A 25,595-nucleotide genomic window follows, 5' to 3' on the forward strand; every position below is an offset into this window, starting at 1 on the left:
CACCCCCACCAAGTTGATCCTCCCTATCATTGCGACATAATTTGTACCCTGATATAGCACTGTCCCATTGGTTATCCTCCTTCCACCAAGTCTCTGTGATGCCAATTATGTCAATCTCATCATTTACTGCTAGAGACTCTAACTCTCCCATCTTACTTCTTAGACTTCTGGCATTGGCATACAGACATTTCAAAGTGTGTTTTTTGCTTATATTAACAACCTCCTTTTCAGTTGTTAGGAATAATTTGGAAATCATTAGCTTCGGTGATTTTTTACATATAGGCACATGGACTACGTTTGCTTTTATTGGAACCTCTCTGTTGAGATGCCCTAACTCTCCTGGTTTCATTAGTATCCTTCAAGGATGTATTTCTCCGAACCATGCACTGCTGAGTGACTGTCGGCTTTCCCCTTTGTTCTAGTTTAAAAGCTGCTCTATCTCCTTTTTGAAAGTTAGTGCCCGCAGCTTGGTTCCACTCTGGTTAAGGTGGAGCCCATCCTTTCGGAAAAGTCTCCCCCTTTCCCAAAAGTTTCCCCAGTTCCTATCAAAACTGAATCCCTCTTCCCTACACCATCATCTCATCCGTGCATTTAAACTCTGGAGCTCTGCCTGCCTCTTGGGACCCGCACATGGAACGGGAAGCATTTCAGAGAATGCCACCCTGGAGGTTCTGGATTTCAGCTTCCTACCTAAAATCCTAAATTTGGCTTCCAGGACCTCCCTCCCACATTTTCCTATGTCATTGGTGCCCACATGTACCACGACAGCCGGCTCCTCCCCAGCACTGTCTATAATCCTATCTAGGTGATGCGTGAGGTCTGCCACCTTCGCACCAGGCAGGCAAGTTACCAGGTGGTCCTCACGACCACCAGCCACCCTGCTATCTACATTTCTAATAAACTGAATCACCAACTATGATGGCCGGCCTAACCCTTCCGTCCTGGGCCGTAGCCCTGGGAGACTTTAGATGGAGGACTAGAGATTCCAGGCAGAATAGGGCCCCAAGACCCTTTTGGCAGGAAAGAAGCCAAGTGAGACAGAGGCTGGGGTGTGGAATTCAACTGCGTACTTGCCAACTGAGCGCATGCCTTGGTGGATACGAAGGAGTTCCATGGCAGACGATGAAACACGTCCAGACTGGTCAAAGATCAAGTGAAATAGTTGTGTGAAGTCTTCCAGATTTTTGACAAGTACATCATCTTGTTCCCACAAGGGAGAAGCCCAGGCGAGAGTGGGGCCATCCAACAAGCAAAGAATATAAGTAATTTTAACACTGTCAGAAAAATAAAGAGTTGGCTAAAGTTCAAACTGCATCTTGCAGACATTGAGAAATCCTCTGCATCCCTTAGGATCACCACTATACCTTGGAGGTGGAGAAAGTTGAATCATGAGTTCCATAGCCTGGATGGGTGACGGTGCAGGACTCCCCAGGACAGGCACTGGAGCAGGAGCCAGACATGGGATGCTGAGACAAGGTCTATATCAAATTTTTTATTTTGATCAAATTGCTGCTGAGCCTGTTGCATGAACTGGTGCAGGAGACCAATCAATTCTGCTTTTTGCTCTTGCACCTGGTGGCTCAATGCTGCAGTGGCCCATTGCGGGGACACATTCACTGAGCTCATGGCCTCGGCAAACTGTTAGAGCCGGGCGGCCCTCTGGTGGTAGCCCTCTGGCCACTCCAAAGCCCCTAAGTCATCACTTAAGAGAATGAGTTCAGTCCGCAGAAAAAAACTGAAAAGCTGAAACTGCATGAAAAGACACAGAGGATCGATTACATATTAATGTTACGCTCAACAATACTATTGTAAAACAGACTCGAGATGAAAAGAATCATTGGAGGGGAAAGTACTGCGACAACTATTGGATGTTATTAAACTACTATCTACCCAGAATTTACCTTTGTGTGACCATTGTAAAAGTATTTTGTCATATTAGACAAGGCCAGGAAATTTTTTGGCTGCTGTAAAATTGCTTGCCAAATATGATTCTCTGGTGGAAGAGCACCTCACTTGGGCAAGGTGGGATCTTTCCCCGCAGATATAGAATGGATTAATTTCGCTTTTTGGAAATTAGGTTCGAAGTTGACTGATTGATGAGATATGGGGGGGGGGCGAGGTACTTTGCAATAATTATTGACTCAACACCAGATCCCTCGCATATTGAACAAGAGTCAAGTTATTCATTACATCCACCTTAATTACAAGGAAAGCCAAGTAGAAATTCATGAAGCCTTCCTCAGTTTCACTAAGATCACACAGAAGGATGCAGCTAGTTATGAAGCCTTACTCCATGAAAATCTGAAGTCAGATGGCCTTTCTTTTGAAAATTGTTGAAGCCAAATGTATGATGATGCAGCGGTCACAGCAGAGGTGTTCAACCACAAAGCTGTATTTAACTTTGATTACCATTCCCTGAACTTAGCTTGTGTGTATGCTAGTTCTGTTGACCCAGTTGTTGTTTCCTTTTGGAACAACTGAAACCATGAATGTGTTCTTTGGGGGTTTCACTAGTCACTGGAAAAGAATGGGAGGACAAACTGGAAGTTGCCCTGAAACTAAGTCCAGACACAAGATGGAGTGCAAGGGAAGGTGCTGTACAAGTGATATAGCAGAGTTTTGACCATTTAGTTGAGCTGCTTGAAGCAATGAGTTAAGGTGCTCTTGAGAACACGGAGAACAGGAGCAAAGCTGACAGTTTACGGAACAGTCTGTTGAACTTTCCCTTTCCAGTCCTACTTCCATTTTGGAGTACAATACTTAGGAGAGTTAAAATTGGACAGAAAAGACTACAAGATCTAAAGATGACTATTATAGAACCTGCAGCAAACATGGAACATCTTGGCCTTTTTTTGGACGAAATGGGAATAGTGGAGGAGGCTATTGCAGTTGGTTTTCAAGTAGCTGAAAAATATGACATTCTCACGGAATATGGAACTAGGAAGAGGGAAAACATTTTAAAAAAGGCTCCAGGGGTGATTCGGGTAACTATAGACCAGTGAGCCTGACTTCAGTGCCAGGAAAAATAGTGGAAACTATTCTCAAGATCAAAATCGTAGAGCATATAGAAAGACATGATTTAATGGGACACAGTCAACATGGATTTACCCAAGGGAAGTCTTGCCTAACAAATCTGCTTCATTTTTTTGAAGGGGTTAATAAACATGTGGATAAAGGTGAACCGGTAGATGTAATGTATTTGGATTTTCAGAAGGCGTTTGACAAAGTCCCTCATGAGAGGCTTCTACGAAAACTACGAAAACTAAAAAGTCATGGAATAGGAGGCGATGTCCTTTCGTGGATTACAAGCTGGTTAAAAGACAGGAAACAGAGAGTAGGATTAAATGGTCAGTTTTCTCAGTGGAAAAGGGTAAACAGTGGAGTGCCTCAGGGATCTGTACTTAGACCTGTGCTTTTCAATATATATATAAATGATCTGGAAAGGAATACGACGAGTGAGGTTATCAAATTTGCGGATGATACAAAATTATTCAGAGTAGTTAAATCACAAGCAGACTGTGATACATTACAGGAGGACCTTGCAAGACTGGAAGATTGGGCATCCAAATGGCAGATGAAATTTAATGTGGACAAGTGCAAGGTGTTGCATATAGGGAAAATAACCCTTCCTGTAGTTACACAATGTTAGGTTCCATATTAGGAGCTACCACCCAGGAAAAAGATCTAGGCATCATAGTGGATAATACTTTAAAATCATCGGCTCAGTGTGCTGCAGTGGTCAAAAAAGCAAATAGAATTTTAGGAATTATTAGGAAGGGAATGGTTAACAGAACAGAAAATGTCATAATGCCTCTGTATCGCTCCACGGTGAGACCGCACCTTGAATACTGTGCACAATTCTGGTCGCCGCATCTCAAAAAAGATATAGTTGCGATGGAGAAGGTACAGAGAAGGGCAACCAAAATGATAAAGGGGCTGGAACAGCTCCCCTATGAGGAAAGGCTGAAGAGGTTAGGGCTGTTCAGCTTGGAGAAGAGACGGCTGAGGGGGGATATGATAGAGGTCTTTAAGATCATGAGAGGTCTTGAACGATTAGATGTGACTCGGTTATGTACACTTTCGAATAATAGAAGGACTAGGGGGCATTCCATGAAGTTAGCAAGTAGCACCTTTAAGACTAATTGGAGAAAATTCTTTTTCACTCAACGCACAATAAAGCTCTGGAATTTGTTGCCAGAGGATGTGGTTAGTGCAGTTAGTGTAGCTGGGTTCAAAAAAGGTTTGGATAACTTCTTGGAGGAAAAGTCCATTAATGGCTATTTATCAATTTTACTTAGGGAATAGCCTAGCCACTGCTATTAATTGCATCAGTAGCATGGGATCTTCTTAGTGTTTGGGTAATTGCCAGGTTCTTGTGGCCTGGTTTGGCCTCTGTTGGAAACAGGATGCTGGGCTTGCTGGACCCTTGGTCTGACCCAGCATGGCAATTTCTTATATTCTTATGTTCTTAAAAGATGCCTGCAGAAAAAGCAGAAGATGTGGGTTTGCCTCTGCAGCAAAATTTGAGCTCTGTCATGTACTTGAGACTGACAGAGTGAAAGAGGAAATAAGGAGCAGAGGTAGTTGCCTGCAAGAATTTCATAACTGATTTGGACTTCTGCTTGATATGAAGGCTCTTTTCAGCTCTGATCCACAGCTCTCTGTTGAAAGAATATTGCAAAAAAATGTGCAGCTTTTTATAGACCTGATGATTCAGGCAGAATCATTCTCTCAGGATGTCTTGGACAGTCGAATGTTTAAGAAACGCCAAGAAAATGACATTGCTATGCCATCAAGTGCCAAGGAACTACTAGAATCCATTGTAATGTACGGCAAAGATGTTTGTCCAGATCTTCAAGTTGCTTTACTTTTGATGCTTACTGTGGACATCTCCTTGGGCATCTTGTGAGGGGATATTTAGCAAACTGAAAAGCATTAAAAGCCATTTAAGGTCAATGAAGCAAGAGTGCCTTTCAAATCTCGCTTTACTTTCCATTGAAGTACTGACAGTGTTATAGATAACTTTTCAAGCTTTAATTTCAGCAAAGTTTCATTTTCAGTGTGAGCAGTGCAGTGTAGCCTATGGTTATCATTTATATAGTTGGATAACTGTTCCTGATCATTGCTTTCGTTAGCCTCCACTTGATATTCATGGGTGGCCGCCCCAGCACGGATGTGCGGGCGCCACAAATAACCAGGCCCCCGATGCACCCGTGCCAGCGGCCACCTCCCCCTGCCGTGCCCCGAGATGTACCTAAGCAGCGACACAAGGGGAAGGGTCCAACCCCCCCTTCCCCTCCGCATGACGGCATCAATGGCGCCAGCCTCGTGTTGTCAGCGCTGCGGGGCGCTGCAGCGCATTGATGAGCTCCCCCCCTCCCCCCCTGTGATTGGCCCGATGTTGGGTGCGGTGATGCCATCAAAGCGTGCCCCCGACATTGGCCCACTTGATTGGCAGGAGGGGAGCACTAATGGCTGACGTCAGGGGAGGTGGCTGGTGGGCAATTTAAATCCCACCGGAACCCTCAAGACAGCCTCTTTCCTTCTTGGCCCCCAAACGGAGCCATTTCGTTCCCAAGCGGAGCGGATCGGATTCTCTTTGGTGAGTCCCTCTATTTAAAAAAAAAAAAAAAAAAAAAAAGGGACAAGAGAGAGAGGATTCACGGCAGCAAGAGTTCCGTATTTCTTATATTGCTTGGAGCTCTTTAAATTGATTGACTTCCATTATGGTAGTCAGAGCTGCTGCGCCTCCCCTGGGGTACTTTGGGTCCTGCCTCTCGGCACCGAATTTAGCGCACGCTCCGGCCAGTTCCCTCTGCTCCAAAAAATATATACATATATATTTTTCTTTTAAGTTAAATTAATTGGCTTGCATTTCGGCTGATAAACGTCTTGTTAGGAGGTGCTGCAAATGTTTGCACGGATATCCCTGAGGTCTGACTCCTCGGCTGAGGCTTGGCAATCCCCAGCACAGTGCACTATGAGGGTTTTAGGTACCCCCGTCCCCGAGGTGCCCACTAGCACGGAACTCTCTGGTTCCGACCGCATGGTCCTCCCACCTGCTGGCGTCTCTGACCGCAGGGGAGCGAGAAGCCGTCTGGGAAGAGGGAGGGCATCCAGGCCGCCTCACGGCACAAATGTTTCCATAAAAGGCCCAAAAGACCCTCAAGCAGAAAGCATAAGTCGGCTAATTTGGCAAAAAGTGGAGGCCATTGAGGAAAAGCATCGGTGGGCAGCGGCAGCGGTGCCCTCAGCACCGATATCGTGCAGCCTGCCCTGAGGAAATGAAGGATAGAGCAGCCATTCAGAGGCAAGTCGTCCCACCTATCCTTACCAATGCAGGTGCACAAAGCCCTGTGGGCCGTGCAAACACGCCTCAGCATCTCCTCGCTAGCCCAGCGCCAGGAACTCCCGTAGCCCTAGAGTGAAGCACTACAGGTCCCCATCCTGGCAGACTCCAAGCTCGCCGTCTGAGTGTTTCCACAGCAGCCTTGGTTCTTGGCGCCGGCTGTACAAATGGCCCTTCTACAACCATAACACCTTTTGGGGACCCGGCTGGCCCCTCACATTACTGGGGATACAGGCCTTATGAGTTTGACCCATGGCCCAGGTGGGATAGCTGGCCTCGCTATTCCCCTCCCGCTTTCCGATCACTGCTGCACTCTCATCGGGATCCATCACCTTATTCCAAATGGGGTCAGAAATTCAGAGGGCACAGCCTTTTACCCGAGCATTGCAGAGGTAGCCACGGTCGCGACAAGTGGCCGCCGGTGTCTCTGGACAGCCTGCAAAGAAGGGGAAATGGCAATGCATGCAGCCCAAGACATCGCTCCATGTCACTTCACTCAGCTGAGTCCCATCACAGCGTCTCACTCGCAGATCCCTGACGCCAAAGCCGCCACGAGGAACCCAGACGAGGAGCAGGGTTAGCCTCATGATGATAGCGTGAGAGCTTCCCCCACAGGAGCGCGCAGGCAGGGAAAGGGGCAAATGCCCTAGGCGCAGGCACTCGTCGTCTTCCTCTTCCTTGCTTAGAGGCTCTTCAAGTTAATTCTGCTCTTCCTCCCGTAGTTCAGGTCCTGCCTCTGCTGCTCGCGGGCAGAAGAGGGAGGATGCTGCCCACCCCTGCGCACTGGTGGAATCGGAACAAAAATTGTGGGAACTGGTGCCTAGGCCCCTTAGGCGTTGCATTAGACACAGGCATTATATTGATTTGTTCCGCTTGATGGAGGGGCATAGGAGATGGGGCCAGACCAAGCGGGAGAGGAGAAAGGAACTAGAAACAACCAAGCCCACGCAAAGAGAGATCATTAATTGGGCACGGGCCTTTGCTCGTTTGACCTCATGGTGGTGCATTCCAAGCCTGCCGCAATGCAGTCCATGCTATCGTACTTTGACACTATCCTGGGCACCTACAAAGAATACAGTGGGTTCGCTTGGCTCAACTACGACGAGGCCTTCCATGAGAGAATGGCTAGTAGGTCCGCCATGTCATGGGGAAGACACGATGTTGGCCTTTAGCTCACAAAAATGTCTACCCAGGCCATGGATGCAAAAGCCAGTTTTCATCCCTTTCGTAGTGAGCTGGTGCACGATGGACAGGCTAAGCACGCACAAGGTGCTACAGGCGCATGCTGGAAATTCAACCGAGGTGCTTGCTCTGTGACAGATTGCAGATTTAAACACATCTGCAGCTGATGCGCTGCACTTCACCAGGCCAACAAATGTCCACGCAGCGATAAGTGAGAAAAAGGAACCCGTCTTAGCCCCAACACCTGTGAGGTGGCAAGTGATGCTGCCCTTGTTGGCCCACTATCCCAAAAGGGCCGCGGTGAATACAGTACTGAGCGGTTGCCGAGAGTGTTTCCTTATTCCCCACATGGATCAGCCACAATCCACTAAGGTGGCCAACGCACCTTCAGCTTGCATTCTGGCTTACATAGTACGGGAAAAAATTGGGAAGGAGGTTTAGCTGGGGTGCATAACTGGCCCGTTTGCTGAGCCTCCCTTATTAGCACCTGGTGCTCTCCTTGCTAATGGTCATTCCCAAGAGGAAGCCCGGAAGATAAAGGCTCAACAATAACCTTTCTCACCCACTCGGTGCTTCTGTGAACAACCATAACCCTGTAGAATACTGCTCAGTGCAATATTCGTCCTTCGACATTGCGTTGGCCTTACTAAGATCCTGTGGCCAGGGTGCCCTCATGGCTAAAGCAGACATAGAGTCTGCATTTAGGCTGCTGCCAGTGCACCTGAGCAGTTTCCATTTGCTCAGGTTCCAATTTGAGGGTACCTTTTACTACGACAAGTGTCTGCCAATGGGATGCTTGATTTCCTGCGCTTATTTCGAGACCTTCAGTACATTCCTTCACTGGTCGACTAAAGAGGCTTCCGGCCTAGCATCGCTAGTTCACTATCTAGACGACTTCCTATTCATAGGGAAAAGGATTTGCTGGAATGCATTAAGATGTTTCACACATTTCGCAATTTGGCAAGCAGATTTGGCATCCCATTGGCAGAAGACAAGTCCCTTGGCCCAGTAACTGCCCTCACTTTGCTGGGGATTGAGCTTGATTCTATGCGCATGGAATCTAGGCTCCCACGGGACAAAGTGGTGAAGCTGTCAGAGTTGGTGGCCGCCAACTTGCGCAGTGGGAAAGTCACGTTGAGACACATGAGGTCCCTTATAGGCAGCCTTGCCTTCACAGTGTGGGTTATTCCAATGGGAAGGATATTCCTGTGTCATTTGATTCAGTCCACAGTAGGCCTGATTCATGGCCATCATCACTTGCGGGTTAGTAGGCCCATCAAAGAGGACCTGAAGCTTTGGTCCAAGTTCCTCAGAGACAATAATGTCTCTGTTGCACCACCCGGCCCAGCTAGATGCGACCGAGCTTGCTCACCTGCCAGCCAGCCGTCTCTTTGACCGCGCCGCGGAGAGGTGGGGCACCTTCCGGCATTTCGCAGTGCTTTGCGGCCTGTCCCGCGGGCGGGGGCCTGGTACTGCGGTTGCGCCGCCACCCCACTTTAAGCTCCACTCCCTGGACGTTCCTACGTGCGCTATCCACAAGGATTTAAAGAGGCCAGGGTGGGAAGCCCTGACCCCGCCCTGTGGATGATGTCATCAACGCAGGATATTTAAGGCTTCTTCCGACCTTCATTCCCTGAGTTAGCAAGGAGCCAGTCTGCTGTTTCCTAGTTTCTCAGGATATTCTTGTTTCACAGATTTTTCTTCTCATTGGATCTTGCTCCTTCGTTCTCTCTTCATCTTGACCGTCTGGACCTTTTGGGCACCCGCTCCTCCGGCCCCTTCTGCTCCCATTCTCTCCTTGGAGTTCCACCTGTCCTTAACGTCTCCGGATACCTGCCCCTGGATTTCGGATCCTTCTTCCAGCTCATCATTTCACCGTAGGATGATCAGCTTATCTTCTACCTCCAGCCGGTGACTTCCTCTTTTACCCAGTCCTCAGTCCAAGCTGCTCTGCTGCTTCCTAGCTGTCGCAGGAAGCTCTCTCTGCCCTTTGGGATAAATTCTCTAACCGGGGGCCCTTCTGCTCTATTTCAGGTACCTATCCTGGGAGACCGGGTACTCACTCCTCAAGGGCCTGCTCTCCCTAATCTGGTACCTGCCACTGATCAACTTCTGCCTGACTGGACCTTCATCTACAGCTTCAGCTTCAGTGAGTACTAACCTTCAGTCTGTCTTCAGCTTCAGCGTTCCGCTCTACATCCGGGACCTGTTCCCGCTACGCCGTGCTGCCTACCATCTACTCAAGTGAGAGACTTTCTCCTCTGCTGAGGATCCCTGACTGCTTCACTGGGTTATCTTCACTGCTGCCCGCTTCCCGGGCAGTGCCATCAAGCTGTATAATAAAATTCTATCCTCTGTGTCTGCGTGTATAGAGTCTAGCCTAGTACTGCGGTTCCTCACGCGGTTCCTCCCTGTGGGAGTGGCCATCACCTCAGTACCCAAGAATCCACTCCAACACCTCAAAACCATAACAGTCTCAGCCTGACTCCCAAGCCCTGTCAGCAGCAAAGACCTTCAGTTATACTCTGACGCATCAGGTGCCATTAGTTTTGGTGTCTATTTTAGGGATGATTAGTGTGCAGCGTGCTGACCAGACAACTGGATCGCGCATGGCCTAACCAGAAATATCACATTTTTGGAGCTCTTTCCCCATCGTTGTTGCTGTACATATCTGGGGCAGCGACCTTTGCTGCCAATGAGTGGTACTATGGTATGACAACGAGGCAGTATTTCAATCATTTAATAATCAGACTTCCAAGTGTCTCCTTGTGGCAGAGTTGCTGAGGAAATTTGTCTTATGCTGTCTACACGCGAACATTGTTGTGCAAGTGAAGCATGTTCCTGGAATGCGCAATGAGATAGCTGACTCTTTCTCATTGCCGCAAGCTGAACTGAAGGCAGAGAGGTCCCAGAACAGCTTTGCTCCTCTAGAACCGGACAGCGCGTGAAATGTTGTGAAGATCACTTGCCCCAGCTACATGGAACACATACGTCTGCAACTACAGCAAAGTGAAGACGTTTCTCATTACAAACTGCTAGTCTGGACACTGCGTTCCAGAGGACTCACTGATTAGATATATTGTTCACGCCAAGTGGTAGGGATTGTCCAGGAACATGCCTTGTTCTCACCCAGCAGCCCTAGCATTCTTTTCAAAGCTTGAAACGGGTCGCACTGAGCCCCATTTCATGGTAAAAAGGGTGATGCTAGGCTGGGCCAGAGAATCGCTGCCGCGGCACAACACTCAGAGACCATTAACCCATGACCTGCTGCTCCGTCAGTGGCCAATCCAGGCCATAAGAACCTGGGAAGTATCCAAAATCTAAGTCTATTCCATGTTACTGTTGCTAGTAATAGGGATGTGCATCGTTTTTTTGACGAATGGAAATATCATACGATATTTCCTAATTCATCATGTATTGGGAAACCGATAAAACTTTCCCCAAATTTTCGTAAAAAATCATTTTTCGGCTTAGTGTGCACTAAAAAAAAAAAAGGCCGATCCGCAAGAATACGAGATTTTCCCACGGCCACACAAAACCGAAAGCGGAAACGATCGGGCATACGATTCACATCTCTAGCTAGTAATAGCAGTGGCTATTTTCTAAGTCAACTTAATTAATAGCAGGTAATGGATTTCTCCTCCAAGAATGGTTGCAATACATTTTCTGCTTTGAGAATTCTAATACTGAGGACAGGCAGGTGCTACACCCAGTTAAGAGGGGGTGCTCTCGAAGTTTTTCTCTGTCTCCATCTGCTGGAAGGGAGGCAAAACCCAGAAGTCTGGACTGATCCGGGTACGTACAGGGAACTAGGGATTTCTAGGGTGAAGGTAAACCCTTTTATTGAACTAACTTCACACATTTCTTGACCAGCTTTCAGGAGCTAGCGCTCTCTTCCCCAGGTCAAATACAATGAGCAAGTAAAGAGAGAGGAAGGTGTTAGAATATACAAGTGCATCACAGATTACATTACAATGGTGTTGGGTAGGGAAAGGCTGTGTGTGTGCTGGGAGGGTTATCACTCTGCTTGACCTGCTCCTCCCTTTCCCACCATCATTGTCATGTAGCCCATGATTCATTTGTATATTCAAAACCCCTTATTTTTTAACTAATAAAGGGAGTATAGCTCCTGAAAGCTGGTCAAGAAGAAGGCCATATTCAGAAGCATGAATATTTGGGCACTTCCCTGGCTAAATTCTAGTCAGCTAATAATTTAGGGGGCTAGGTTAGGGAGGAGTTGAGTTAGCTGGCTAAATTAACCGGCTAACTCCAATATTCAGAGTTAGCTGGACACTTCAGCCAGCTAATCTGGTCAGGCCAAAGTGCTGTCCTAAAGTTAACCGGCTCAGTCTAGCCAGTTAACTTTAAGATAGCTGGGTGTATTCAATAGTGCAGCCACACTACTGAGAGTACCTTCAAAGTTAGCCAGATACGTTTATCTGGCTAATTTTTTAATTCAGCAATGACTGAATATGGATGTCAAAATGTATTAAGTTAGTCCAGTAAAAAGGAATCACCTTCATTTTTTGTTTCTGTTAACCTTTATTTTCACACATTCAAGTGGACCAATATGATGAGAGTGTTACTTTTATAAAAAAAAACAAAAAACCCACTTTACTGATATCCAAGCATCCCACCTCCAGCACCCGTCTGCAATTCAAGTCTTTGGTCACCTAGTGAAAGAAATCGATCAGACACAATCTTCGGTTACCACCGAGCTGCCCTGCATCGCACAGCGTGCTGGATTCAGGATTAGTAAAGTCTCCATTTATGTATCCACTCCCAAGACCAGCCTAACTCGTCTGTAGTTTCTGGTGCCAACCCTTAGGGAGTGGGATGATATCCACCCTTTCTCCAGTCCCACAGAACAGCTCCCATCTCCAAAGATCTATGGAACGAATCCTTCAGCGGCCTCGCGCCAGCGCCTCTCTGCGCTCCCTTATAGCCTGGGATGTACCCCATCCAGGCCCATAGCTTTGTCCACTTTCAATTTTACTAGTTAAATGCAAACCCGCAAATGGTATGGCATCCGCCTTGCTGCCACATCTAACCCTGCTACCTTGGTGAATACTGAACAACAGTATTTGTTTAGTGTTTGCTTTTCCCTGGTCCCCATCCACACCCTCCTCCTTTTCTCCTCTCAGTTTTACAATCCCACCTCTGCCCTTTCTCAGCTTATTCAGGTATTTTTTCTTGTGCTCTCCTTTCTGACATCCTGCATTTATCTTTTGCATGGTAATTTTATTGTGCCCTTGCTGCTTCAGCTCATCTTGTAGGCTGATACCTCCTGTCCCTGCATTTTGTGACCCCCAGTCCCCAGATACCTGGCTTTTGTCCAACCTCCACCAAAACGGGCTCCCCCAGCTCGATGAAAAAATTCTTGTTTTTCTCGTACTCCTCGTCATCAATGATTTTGATCTCAATGAGTTTCCTGCAAAAGAACAAACAAAACTCTGAGACGGTGGTGAAGGAGGGCAAGGGGCTTGAATATAAGAGAACAGGAGGTAAAGGAGAGTATGCGGGAGATGCGAGCATGGGGTCGAGCGAATGAAAGTGAGGGAGGGTATGAGAGAGCAAGGCAGTGAGCTGAGAGTGACAGTGAGAGAATAGGTGGGTAAGGGTAAGTGTGAGTATGAGAGAATATGGGGGGATATGAGAGAGGTGTTGGTGAGTAGGAGATAGAAGGAAGAGGAATGAACATGGGACGTGTGATCAGGGCAGGGTGAGGAAGAGTATGGTTGGCGGGTGAGGATGAGCATGAGAAAGTGGATGTGAAACCATGAGGATGAATGTGGGAGCAGCAAGGTGGGGATGCGTGTGAAAGAACGGGTGCGGTGGGAGTGGGGGAGGGATGGTGTGTGTGGGTATGAGGGCTTGGTGGGGGCGGGAGCCACAGATTGTATTGTACAAGCTCCAGCTGCTTAAGGGGCCGATGCAATACAGTGCGCTCACACGAGCTGTCAGACACGGGTTAAATAGGCGCTAATCCTCCTCCTAATGCAATAGGAAAATTAGTTTCTTACCTGATAATTTTCGTTCCTGTAGTACCAAGGATCAGTCCAGGACACCTGGGTTGTGACTCCGCACCAGTAGATGGAGACAGATTAAAACTTGTGGGCGGAGCCATATATAAGCCCCTGTGCCAGTCACAGCCCCTCAGTCATACGTAATGTCAAAGTAGAAAAATCCAAAAGCCAACATAGCTAACCATAGAAACTTACTAAGTAAAATAACTCCAACACCCCTACAGGAAAAACAGACTCTCCAACCGGGAGAGCGAACAAAAGAAGGGGTCAGCGTATTAAAAAACAACAATGAGCGGACTCTCCATTACTATAGCGCCACACTGCGGGCGGGATCCTGGACTGATCCTTGGTACTACAGGAACGAAAATTATCAGGTAAGAAACTAATTTTCCTTTCCCTGTACGTACCAGGATCAGTCCAGGACACCTGGGATGTACCAGAGCTAAGTTATCGAGGGTGGGAAGCAGAGAGTCCCGCTCGGAGTACCCTCTCTCCAAATCCCCCAGCATCAGTAGCTTGAACATCCAATCGGTAATGTTTAATGAAGGTATGCAACGATTTCCAGGTAGCCGCCCTGCAAATCTCTTGAGGCGACACCTGAGAAGATTCCGCCCAGGACGCCACATGAGATCTCGTCGAATGAGCTCGAAGACCCACTGGCGGTGTTTTACCGCGCAGAATGTACGCGGAACCAATGGCCTCCTTGAGCCAACGGGCGATCGTTGTGCGGGACGCCGCAGAACCTTTCTTCGGACCCGACGTCAACACAAACAGATGATCCGTTAAACGAAAAGAATTTGTGACCTCTAGATAGCGAAGAAGAGACCTCCGCACATCTAGTTTTCTCAAATCCCTCAACTTCGGGTCGGAAGAATCACCAACCGCGAAAGCGGGAAGTTCAATCGATTGATTCAAATGAAAAGCCGATACGACCTTAGGCAAGAAAGAGGGAACGGTCCGCAAGGAAACCCCTGAATCAGAAAAGCGCAAGAAGGGCTCTCTGCAGGATAGAGCTTGCAACTCAGAAACCCGGCGAGCCGAAGCAATGGCTACCAGGAATACAGTCTTTAACGTGAGATCTTTGATCGTAGAATGCTTCAGAGGCTCAAAAGGAGCTGAGCATAAGGACGAGAGCACCCAGTTGAGGTTCCAAGAAGGACAAGGGAGCCGCAAAGGAGGACGGAGGTGTTTCGCCCCCCGAAGGAAACGGGAGATATCCGGGTGGAGAGCCAGGGAGACTCCCCGAATCTTACCACGCAAACAACCAAGCGCCGCGACTTGGACCCGTAGGGAACTGCACGCTAAGCCTTTGGCCAGCCCAGCCTGGAGAAAAGCCAAAATATCGGGAATAGCAGCGGAAGTGGGATTAAGACCCCGCTCCACGCACCACTCCTCAAAGACTACCCAGACTCGAACATAAGCCAGAGACATAGATTGTTTTCTGGATCTCAGCAACGTGGCAACTACCGCGTCCGAGTAACCTTTTTGCTTCAACCGATACCTCTCAAAAGCCATGCCGCGAGACAGAAGTGATCCGCATCCTCCAAACAGACGGGACCCTGACGAAGGAGCCCCGGAAACCCCTGTAGACGAAGGGGTGCCGCCACCGACAACTGGACCAGGTCCGCAAACCACGGACGGCGCGGCCACTCCGGCGCCACCATGATCACGTTGGACGGGTGCAATTCTATGCGCCGCAGTATCTTGCCGATCATGGGCCACGGTGGGAACACATACAGTAGCACCTCCGCCGGCCAGGGAAGTGCTAACGCGTCGACCCCTTCTGCTCCTCTTTCTCGGCGTCGACTGAAAAATCTCGGAGCCTTTGAGTTGTTCCACGTGGCCATGAGATCCATGTGGGGCGTTCCCCAAGTCCTGCAAATGAGAAGAAACGCTTCTTCCGCTAGCTCCCACTCTCCGGGATCTAGGTGGTGTCGGCTGAGGAAGTCCGCCTGGACATTGTCGGCTCCTGCTATGTGAGACGCAGCGAGATCGCTGAGATGCCGCTCTGCCCAGGCCATCAAGGAACATGCTTCCTCTGCTACTTGAGGACTTTTCGTCCCGCCCTGGCGATTGATGTAAGCCACGGTGGTAGCGTTGTCCGACAATACTCGGATCGCCTTTCCTCGTACAAGGGGTAGAAAAGCTTGCAATGCCAGACGGACCGCCCTGAACTCTAGGCGGTTGATAGACCACCGGGTCTGATCTTCTGACCACAGACCCTGAACCGATTTCTCTTGGCAAACTGCACCCCAACCGGAAAGACTGGCATCCGTGGTCACCACTGTCCAGTTGGGAAGAAGAAGAGATACTCCACAGGAGAGATGTTTGGAATCCAGCCACCAGCCCAGGCTGGAGCGCACCTGATTCTCGAGAGGCAGTGGAAGATAATATTCCTCTGAAATCGGTTTCCAGCGGGACAACAATGAAGACTGCAGTGGCCGCAGGTGAGCGAACGCCCAAGGGACTAACGCCAGCGTTGAGGCCATAGATCCGAGAACTGTCAGGTAATCGCAGACTCGCGGACGGTGTTGAGACAAAAGACGTCGTACCTGAGACTGTAGTTTGCATATCCGATCCTGAGAGAGAATCACTCTGCCCCGTTTTGTGTCGAAAACGGCTCCAAGGTACTCCAAGGACTGAGTGGGTTCCAGATGACTCTTGTTGTAGTTGACCACCCAGCCGAGGGACTGCAAGAATTGTAGCACCCTTGATACCGCTTGCCGACACAGGCTCTCTGACTTCGCCCGAATCAGCCAGTCGTCGAGGTAAGGGTGAACCAGGAGGCCTTCCCGACGTAAGTGCGCCGCCACTACCACCATCACTTTCGTGAATGTCCGAGGCGCTGTCGCCAGGCCGAACGGAAGAGCCCGGAACTGGAAGTGTCTGCCCAGAATGCAAAACCGCAGGAACCGCTGGAAGGCTGGCTGGATGCCCACATGAAGGTATGCTTCTGTGAGATCTAGTGACGCAAGGAATTCGCCTGGCCGCACTGACGCGATCACCGAACGAATGGTTTCCATCTTGAAGTGAGGGACCCGAAGACATCTGTTGACTCCTTTCAGATCCAGTATGGGTCGGAAAGTGCCGTCCTTCTTGGGAACTATGAAGTAAATGGAGTACCGGCCCTTGCCGTACTGATCGGCCGGAACTGGAGAGATGGCCCCCAAGCTTTCTAGTCTTCGGATGGTGTCTAGCACTGCCGCCTTCTTCTTGGGATCCTTGCAAGGCGAGACCAGGAACTTGTCCGCTGGGATGCGAGCAAAATCTAACTCGTAACCGTGTCTTATCACGTCGAGGACCCACTGATCCGACGTCATGCTGGCCCATACCCCGAGAAATAAGGATAGACGCGCCCCCACGTTTGGGACAGCGTGCTGAGGGCGCGACGAGGGATGGGCCGGCCGAACTTCATTGCGAAGGTTTGGAACCCGTACCCGACGGGGCTCCTCCTTGCCTGCCAAAACGTTTGCCCCGAAAGGACTGCTGCCAGTGAGTGTTTCGAGAAGAGGCCGGCCTGTACGAAGGTCCGGTGGATCTTTGCGGCCTGGACTTCCGGGGACCCCGGAAACAGGCTCTGCCAGAAAACGAAGAGCGCGACCGGGTCCTATCCTCTGGCAGCCTAAACGCTCGGTTCTCACCCAGGGAAACCATCAAGTCATCTAATTCCTTACCAAACAGCAATTTCCCTTTGAAGGGCAATGCCCCGAGGTGAGCCTTGGACAAACCATCCGCCGCCCAGTTGCGCAGCCAAAGGAGGCGGCGTGCCGACACCGCTGCCACCATGGATCTAGCTGAAGTGCGTAAAAGATCATGGAGCGCATCGGCCCCATATGCGATAGCTGCTTCCAACCTATCTGCTTGGGAAGCCTCCTCCGGAGAGAGACCTGCATTCGCCTGCAGTACCTGGGCCCAGCGCAAACTAGCTCGCATAGCGAAGTTCGTGCAAATGGCAGCTCGCACTCCCAAGGCGGAAACCTCAAAAATCTTTTTGAGCTGTACCTCCAACTTTCGGTCTTGAATATCCCGGAGGGCCGTCACTCCCGTGACAGGGATGGTAGACCTCTTCGTGACAGCGGACACCGCCGAATCCACTTTTGGAAGTCGGAGGAGCTCCAGCGCCTCCTCCGGTAAAGGATAGAGTTTATCCATGGCCTTACTGACTTTCAAACCTAACTCCGGAGTATCCCATTCCTTGAAAAGGATATCCGTGGACAAGAAATGAAAAGGGAAGGCGACCGCCGGTCCTGTGAGGCCGAGAAGAACAGGATCCATATTCGCCTCCTGGCGGACCACCACCGGAGGAGCTTCAATTCCCAATTCATGGAGAATGGCCAGGGATGAGAAGTGCCAGTTCCTCTCTGCGGAATAGCCGCACCACCTTGGGGTCATCCCCTTCTGCAGCCTGTGCAGCTTTCTCTGCAATGGGCTGTGCAGTACCATCCACTGCTGCCTTCCCGGCCCCCGTCAGGGGCTCCTCGGCGGACTCCGTATCATCCTCAGGGGAATCCTCGGGATCCGATTCCTGCGGCACCCCCCTGGGAGGCCGCTTCCCCCGGGACGCACCGTGGGCGATCTCCGCACCCTTCCTGGTCTTCTTTTTCCGTGGAGGGGACCCGTGGTCGGCCGCACGCGAGCCATTCCCCCGGATGCGCTTGCTGCGCTTGTATTTGAGGACTTTGCGCAGCAACAGCGCAAAATCCTCAGAAAAATCACCAGAATCCGAGGAATCACTCTCGGAAGCCTCCCGGGACCGAAGCCCCTCCGAGGGAACCTCCCCCGCCGTGACACGCTGTGGGGAAAGCGCAGGAGGAAAGGAAGAGGCCCCCACCGTTTCCCGCGAAATTTCCCGGCCGGTGGCCAAGATGGCCGCCACTCCCGCACTAACCGGGAAAAGATCCTGAGGCCTGTCAGCGGAGCTACCACCGCGCGACGGCGAACGCACGACCCGGGAACGAGCCCCCCGCGTCGCTACCGAGGGTCCCTCATCACCCGGGACGCAGGCTGAACAAAGGCTGTCCCTAGAGAGACGCGCGCGCGCCGAGCCGCAGGCCCTGCACTGTGCAGCACGCGGCATGCTGGCGAAAACGCGGGAGAAAAACGGGGCCGCGGCGAAAAAATTACCACAAAAATTAAAAAATTTAAAATAAACAAACAGAGCAATTCGGCGACCTCCCCCCTGCCAATGACGCCCCCCCACCGAGAAAAACGGAGCGGCGACAGCAGGTAACAGAGAGCCGCAAAAACAAAAGTAAAAACTTTTTTTTTTTTTTTTTACAAACAAAAACGCTGTCCCTGGTTCTGAAAAGCCCTTATTCCTGCAGGGGTGAGTGAACCAGGCTCCCTGGTGTCACCCCTGACGCTGCCACTAGCTTAGCCGGGTCCTCAACCCTGGCAGCGGCCTCAACCGGGGGAGGGTAGTCCCCTCAGGACCTCTCAACTCCCCTGGGAGGCAGGGCACCCGGGACTAAGAGATTAAAAGAAAAAAACCCCAATTTGGTATATAAACAACTAAGCCTAATAGAAAAGCCTAGCCCAAAAAATTCAAACCTGACTAACACCAACACCAGAATCAGGTCAGGCAGGGCTGTGACTGGACCTGCACCATCTACTGGAGACAGAGTAAGACTGAGGGGCTGTGACTGGCACAGGGGCTTATATATGGCTCCGCCCACAAGTTTTAATCTGTCTCCATCTACTGGTGCGGAGTCACAACCCAGGTGTCCTGGACTGATCCTGGTACGTACAGGGAAAGGGGGATTAGCGCCTATTTAACCCTCATCCAATGCGGAGTGAATGAGATAGCGCTCATCACATGCAAATGCACGTGAATGAGGCTATTACCCATTCACTCCGCATTCAAAAAAATAAATGTGCGTCTCAGGCGATAAAAGCTGAGCGCATGTAAAAGAAGTACAGAAAAGCAGAAAAAACTGCTTTTCAGTAAAAAAACAAACCAAAAAAAAAAAACCCCTCGGCAGACCGCCGAGTTATTGAAGACCGACGCCAGTAAACCCGGCGTCTGTTTTTATTACTGGCAGACGACCGGTTATAAAAACCAATGCCGAGTTTACCGGCGTCGGTCTTCATAACCGGCAGCCGCCGCGGGGTCGCGTTAGCAAGGAGGCGCTAAGGTCGTGCAAGCGACCCTAGCGCCTCCTTGCTAGCGCGACCCCCAAATTTGCCTATTGCATGGCGCCCCCCCCCCTCCCCCGCGGGCGTTAAGAAAGCGGGCGCTGAAAAGTCAGCACCCGCTTTCCGCTAAAATTATTGCATCGGCCCCCAAAGGCCTCTTCTCCCTGACAGCGTCTGCTCTCTACATTAATGGTGGGGGTGGAAGGGAAATAGAACCAAAAGGTTACTAAGAGCCAAGAGGAACAGATAAGTACGTGAGAGAAAAAAAAAAAAGTGCGAAGCTTGCTGGGCAGACTGGATGGGCCGTTTGGTCTTCTTCTGCCGTCATTTCTATGTTTCTGTGATGACTTTCTCTCCTATATTGGAACGTAGGAGATGTTAACAGGGCCAGGCAAGGGATAAATCCCTCATGGGGAGGGAGGAGGGGCACATACAGAAATGAGGATATGCCAGTTGGGGTGGAGGAAGGGAGGAGCTGGCTATACCACCTATCTGGGGCAAAAAGATGTGGTGGTGGGGGGGGGGGGGGGTAGATAAAGCTATAGAGATGGGTGGGGGATGGGGGGGGGGGGGGGGTTCGGCCAGGCGTCAGCAGCTCCACCATGGCCTCTCCCGCCTCCCGCCTCCCGCCTCGCTTCCGACCCGTGCAGGGAATAGCCTGGTTGCCGTGGAAACAAGGAGCCGTGCGCTTTTTATTCTTCCCGCTCATTCTTCCTGGAAATTAGTTTCTTAGCCGGATCATTAGCATCGGGAAGACAGGGACAAGCAGGAGAGGGAGGGAGTGACCCGCTGCGGCAGCACATGGCGCTTCCCCCCCCCCACCCCCTTCCCTTCCCTCCCCCCATCCTGCCCCGTACAGCGCTGAGTATTCAGAGACCTCCACTGAGGCGGGAGGTCGGAGGGCGGCTTACAAGAGCCCCGCTGGCTCAGTCCTTGCACCAAGAATACTTAACTTGACCCTTTTACTGGGTCTCTGCCGGCTCCCGGACACCCATTACAGGAGCACTCGGCCCTACTAATGAGTCTCTGCTGGCTCAGGAGGGACAGGACAGGACTACTCAGCTCCTGCTGTGGTGCCCTGACATTTACCCTGCCTCTCAGGACAGATAAGGCAGGGGAATGCTGCTCCCTTCCCCTCTCAGAAGAGCCTCACTGTGGAGGGTGCTTGAAGCCGGAGAATCCAACAGCCCTGGGGGGCTTAAACGGGCCGATACAGTACAGTGGGCTCCGACGGAGGGCACTGTTAGCCGGCACTCGGACGCGCGTTTTGGACGCGCTAGCGTTAACCCCTTATTCAGTAAGGGGTAATAGCGCGTCCAACTCCCCCGAACCTAATAGCGCCCGCAACATGCAAATGCATGTTGCGGGCGCTATTAGGTATTCCCGCACGATTCAGAAAACAAAATGTGCAGCCAAGCCGCACATTTTGGTTTCAGAAATTAGCGCCTACCCAAAGGTAGGCGCTAATTTCTCCGGGCACCGGGAAAGTGCACAGAAAAGCAGTAAAAACTGCTTTTCTGTGCACCCTCGGACTTAATATCATGTCGATATTACGTCAGAGGTCCCGAAAGTTTAAAAAAGTAAAAAAAAAAATGTAAAATGGGCCGGCGGCTGTCGGGTCGAAAACTGGACACTCAATTTTGCCGGCGTCCGGTTTCCGAGCCCATGGCTGTCAGCATGCTTGAGAACCGACGTCAGCAAAATAGAGCATTGGCTGTCAAACCCACTGACAGCCGCCGCTCCTGTCAAAAAAGAGGCGCTAGGGACACTAGCGTGTCCCTAGCGCCTCTTTTTACCGCCGGGCCTAATTTAAATAAATTAAGATAATCGCACGCCGGGAGAGCGGGCGTTCGCACTGTCTCGGCCCGTATGTGAGGTCTGTCCCCCTCAGCAGGGCTGCCTATTTCACGCTTTAAAACAGCAAACCCTGTAAATCAGGGTTAAACGTCTGCCCAGCTTTTATGTGTTAGGGTTTCAGCACATCCCAAGGCTGCTGTGAGACACTTAAAGCTTCTTAGCACATTGTCCTCCCCTCATCAGCGTGCCTTGCACTGAAACATCTGGAGTCATCAGCACTTTTAGGATTTAAAAAGAGCGTGAAATTATTCCCCCCATCCCCCCAGCCAGAATATAAATAGAAGCAGAAACACAACCAGTATTAGCCAGAAGCTCATGGGGAGAGGAGAATGAGGGTGAGGTGGGGAGTCAGACGTGCCTGAAATCCACCAACTAATAATTCAAGGGCTTGCACCCCGTGTGTGAGCCCACCGCTCACTCACTCACTCCCATGGATCCACATACATAGGATTATATGATACGTGTACACAGCCTGGATCTGTATGATGGAATGATAACCAGAGGCCATGGGTCTAGCAGGGTCACATAGCCCACCATCCATTCACCCTGAGATAAAGGCTATAGACCCAGAATTACGGCAGAGACCCCCAGGGCTGTAGAGTCAGTACTCCTAGCAGGGCTAAAAGGACTGTAGAAAAGAGAACAATGGATGTGGAGAGACCCCAGGTTTAGCCGAAGAGCCTTGATGATGGGAGTTAGCAGAGATTTGAGATGGTTTTAACATGCTGCAGCAGAGCCAGGGGATGGGACTGCAGGCTCTGCGCCATCTAGGGCCAGATAACATTCTGCTGCAGTATCAGGTCTGGGGAAGGAAGCACTGCCCAGCCATGCAGCGAGGGGTGAGGGACGACACATCCTCTGCTCTCATTCTCAGCCCCTCTATGGTCTCTTTCTCTCTCTAACACAAACAGAACGCCTTCACAAATACACACAGACAAGCTTGCTGATGTTCGATTTTCCACGTTCTAAGCATCTTCCTCGGGGCTGGCACTCTGCCTACAACCTACATAAATAATGTAAAGATCATAAAGCAGACATTAAACTGAAAGGGAGGAGGAGGACTAGGAGCGGAGAAGAGCTGGAAAGGCACATGCAGGAGAGTGCAGGGCTGAGGTCCAAGAAGCAGCTAAGGCAAGCTTGCCAGGAGTCTGGCTGAAGACTTTCAGATATTCTAGAGATTTTGATCAGTGAGCTGAGGGTGCCAAAGGGACTCCAGCAAATTGTAGAGAGTGCAGGGGAGGGGGGCTGGTAGTACCAGAAGAGAATCCATCAGCATGCAGAGAGAGCGCAGGGGCTGAAAACACCAGAGGAGACTCCACCAACATACAGAAGGGCCAATGCAATAAAATGCGCACAGGTTTACGTGCGGTTATGTGCACGTTTTGGACGCACTAGACTAGCACCTGATGCAATAAGGGGATTAGCTTGTCCAAAATGCGTGCCCAAACAAAGGCATAGCCAATAGCGCTCATCACATGTAAATGCCAGGTAGATGAGGCTATTACCTATTACCCCCCAATGCAGAAAATCGCCCGGCAACCAATGCTAACTTTTTAATGGGGCAAACTTAACTCCAATCACGGAGCTGGTGCTAAGTCGATCCACGAACAAAGCGCCTCATGAGAAATTAAAAAATACTGATGTTTGTGATTCCTCCTACTTCAAGTATCATTGCGACACTTAAATCTACCTCTTGGTGTTTAAAAATAAAGGTATAATTTAATGGCTTAATGTAAAAAATAAATTCTGGCTGCACACTTTACACGCAAAATATATACATCAAATCTACACGCACAATAGCAAGGGGCGAAATCGGCCTGAAGTGGGATAAAAACGGATGCATACAGCCATTGCAATTCTGGGCGCCCAATACATTTGAGTGCCAGAGACGCACAATTTTTCCCTTGCGCATCGTTTTTACCGCAGTACCTCATCTTTTTTTTTTTTTTTCCATTTTTAGCTTTTATTGGCATGAAACAAGTCAAAAATGCATCATGTACATAATAAATGCAAGCATTATAGAACAAAGAAAGCTAATGTACAGCATAACTGGAAGCCATTTTACCCAAATATACCCCCTGGAGACCCCCTCCCCTCCCTTTAGAGGTAGCTGATATATAACATTAGGACACATAGTAATCAAGAAACATGCTGTCGATCATCAAAGAAGAAAGAGACCTGGTGAATGACAAGTCCCGTGGAAGTACAACAGCCGTAAACGATAGGAAGACCCCTTTGAGTCTAATATCCCAGCGCTGGTACACAGGTAGCTAGGCGCTCCCAACCTGTAGTCAACAAGCCCCCGCCTTTACTGTGTGACAGAGATCCGTAGCCATCGTTCATATTGGCCCCAGACCTTGTGAAAGTTATGGGTCGACTTATTGCGAAATGCTGTGATCTTGCCCAGGGTATGCGTGTGTAGGACCAATGCTTGTACCATTGGTAGCGTTGGGACACTAGGATCCTTCCAGCTATGTGCTATAGCACATCTGGTCGCGGTAGCCACAAATTTAATAAAGTTGTTATGAAATCTAGATCTGTCTTGGAGTTCCTCATTCAGTAGTGCTTGTGCTGGTGTAAGCAGGATGCGTGTATTCAGAATTGTGGATATCCAAGTCGATATAGATGTCCAAAGCTTTTGAATTTTGGGGCATTGCCACCAGAGATGAAAAAAAGTACCTCGCTCCTGACAGAGTTTCCAGCACAGTCCCTGAGTGCTGGGCGAGTAACGCTGAATGAGACACGGGGTGACATACCATCGAAAGTATAATTTATATCCATTTTCTATGTGCTGGGTTGATATCAGTCCCTTCCTCAGAAGGTGAAATGTCCGCAGCCAATCCTCCTTGGTCCAATCGCATTGTAAATCCGCAGGCCACGCTTGTATATGGGACGCAGACAGAGCAAAGTCATCACTTAATAAACAGTATAGATTGGATATATGTTTGGTAACCAAATGTGCATGACGACACATACTTTCAAAAGAAGTAATACCCTTTGCCAGGTCAACTGCCACCCTATGCCTGAGAAAAAAGTGCCTAACCTGCAGGTAGCGAAAAAAGATCAGCAGGCCCCAGCTGGAATTGGCGGCTGAGTGTAGGAAAGGTGGTCAGCCCCCCAGGGGACCAGATGTGCGACCATTGCAATATTCCTTTGTCTATCCAGGGTTTGAATGCTGTCGGATTGCCAGCTGGCCGAAACTCCCTGTGGTAAAATAAGTGTGTACTGTGGTTACCGCAGTACCTCATCTTAATAACGCACTGGGCGCCCAGGGGATGTAGCTGTGCCTGCAACAGGAAAATGGGCGCTCAATGCAAGCACCCTTTCTAACGCATGTTTTATTGCATCGGCCCCAGAGTGTACAGGGGCTGAAAACAGGCGTTGAAACAGGGAGGGAGCTGTAGGGGGCCATAACCTCCCCCACCCAAACTCAGGCTTCCGCTGGCAACAACTCCGCCCCCCCCCTCCCCTTCTCCTGAGCAAGCTTAGCAACTTTCTAAAACGTCCATCAGGTTCCCTATTTTGTTCCGATATCCGAGAGTGGGCCTGGGAACACGTGATGTTGAAGCTGGAAGGAGCTTGCTTTGCTTTCCCGCTGTGTGCCACATGCTATACCTGTGCCTTGGCACGACTCCTGTGTTGGGAACACAGCGGAGCTGTGTGGGGGGTCCCGTCTTCACCCTAGGTACCACATGAGCAAGTGTGGCTATGCTAGCAACCAGGGAATGACTGAAAAGAGGCAATAAGAACATAAGAAATTGCCATGCTGGGTCAGACCAAGGGTCCATCAAGCCCAGCATCCTGTTTCCAACAGAGGCCAAAACCAGGCCACAAGAACCTGGCAATTACCCAAACACTAAGAAGATCCCATGCTACTGATGCAATTAATAGCAGTGGCTATTCCCTAAGTATAATTGATTAATATCAGTTAATGGACTTCTCCTCCAAGAACTTATCCAAACCTTTTTTGAACCCAGCTACACTAACTGCACTAACCACATCCTCTGGCAACAAATTCCAGAGCTTTATTGTGCGTTGAGTGAAAA

The 25,595-nt window shown here is 49.9% G+C and overlaps 1 protein-coding gene across 1 annotated transcript in view; it reads right to left on the minus strand.

The window, feature by feature from the left end:
• The window catches only part of LOC115098276 (sodium/calcium exchanger 1-like), a 62,571-nt gene that overhangs the window by 28,245 nt on the left and 8,731 nt on the right, over positions 1–25,595 (minus strand). The window contains exon 2 of the mRNA XM_029614784.1: positions 12,856–12,962. Within this exon, the coding sequence (XP_029470644.1) occupies positions 12,856–12,962 (107 nt within the window). The remainder of the gene's footprint in view (positions 1–12,855; positions 12,963–25,595) is intronic.

This window comes from Rhinatrema bivittatum, chromosome 8, assembly GCF_901001135.1.
Source record: "Rhinatrema bivittatum chromosome 8, aRhiBiv1.1, whole genome shotgun sequence".
Classification (NCBI taxonomy): domain Eukaryota; kingdom Metazoa; phylum Chordata; class Amphibia; order Gymnophiona; family Rhinatrematidae; genus Rhinatrema; species Rhinatrema bivittatum.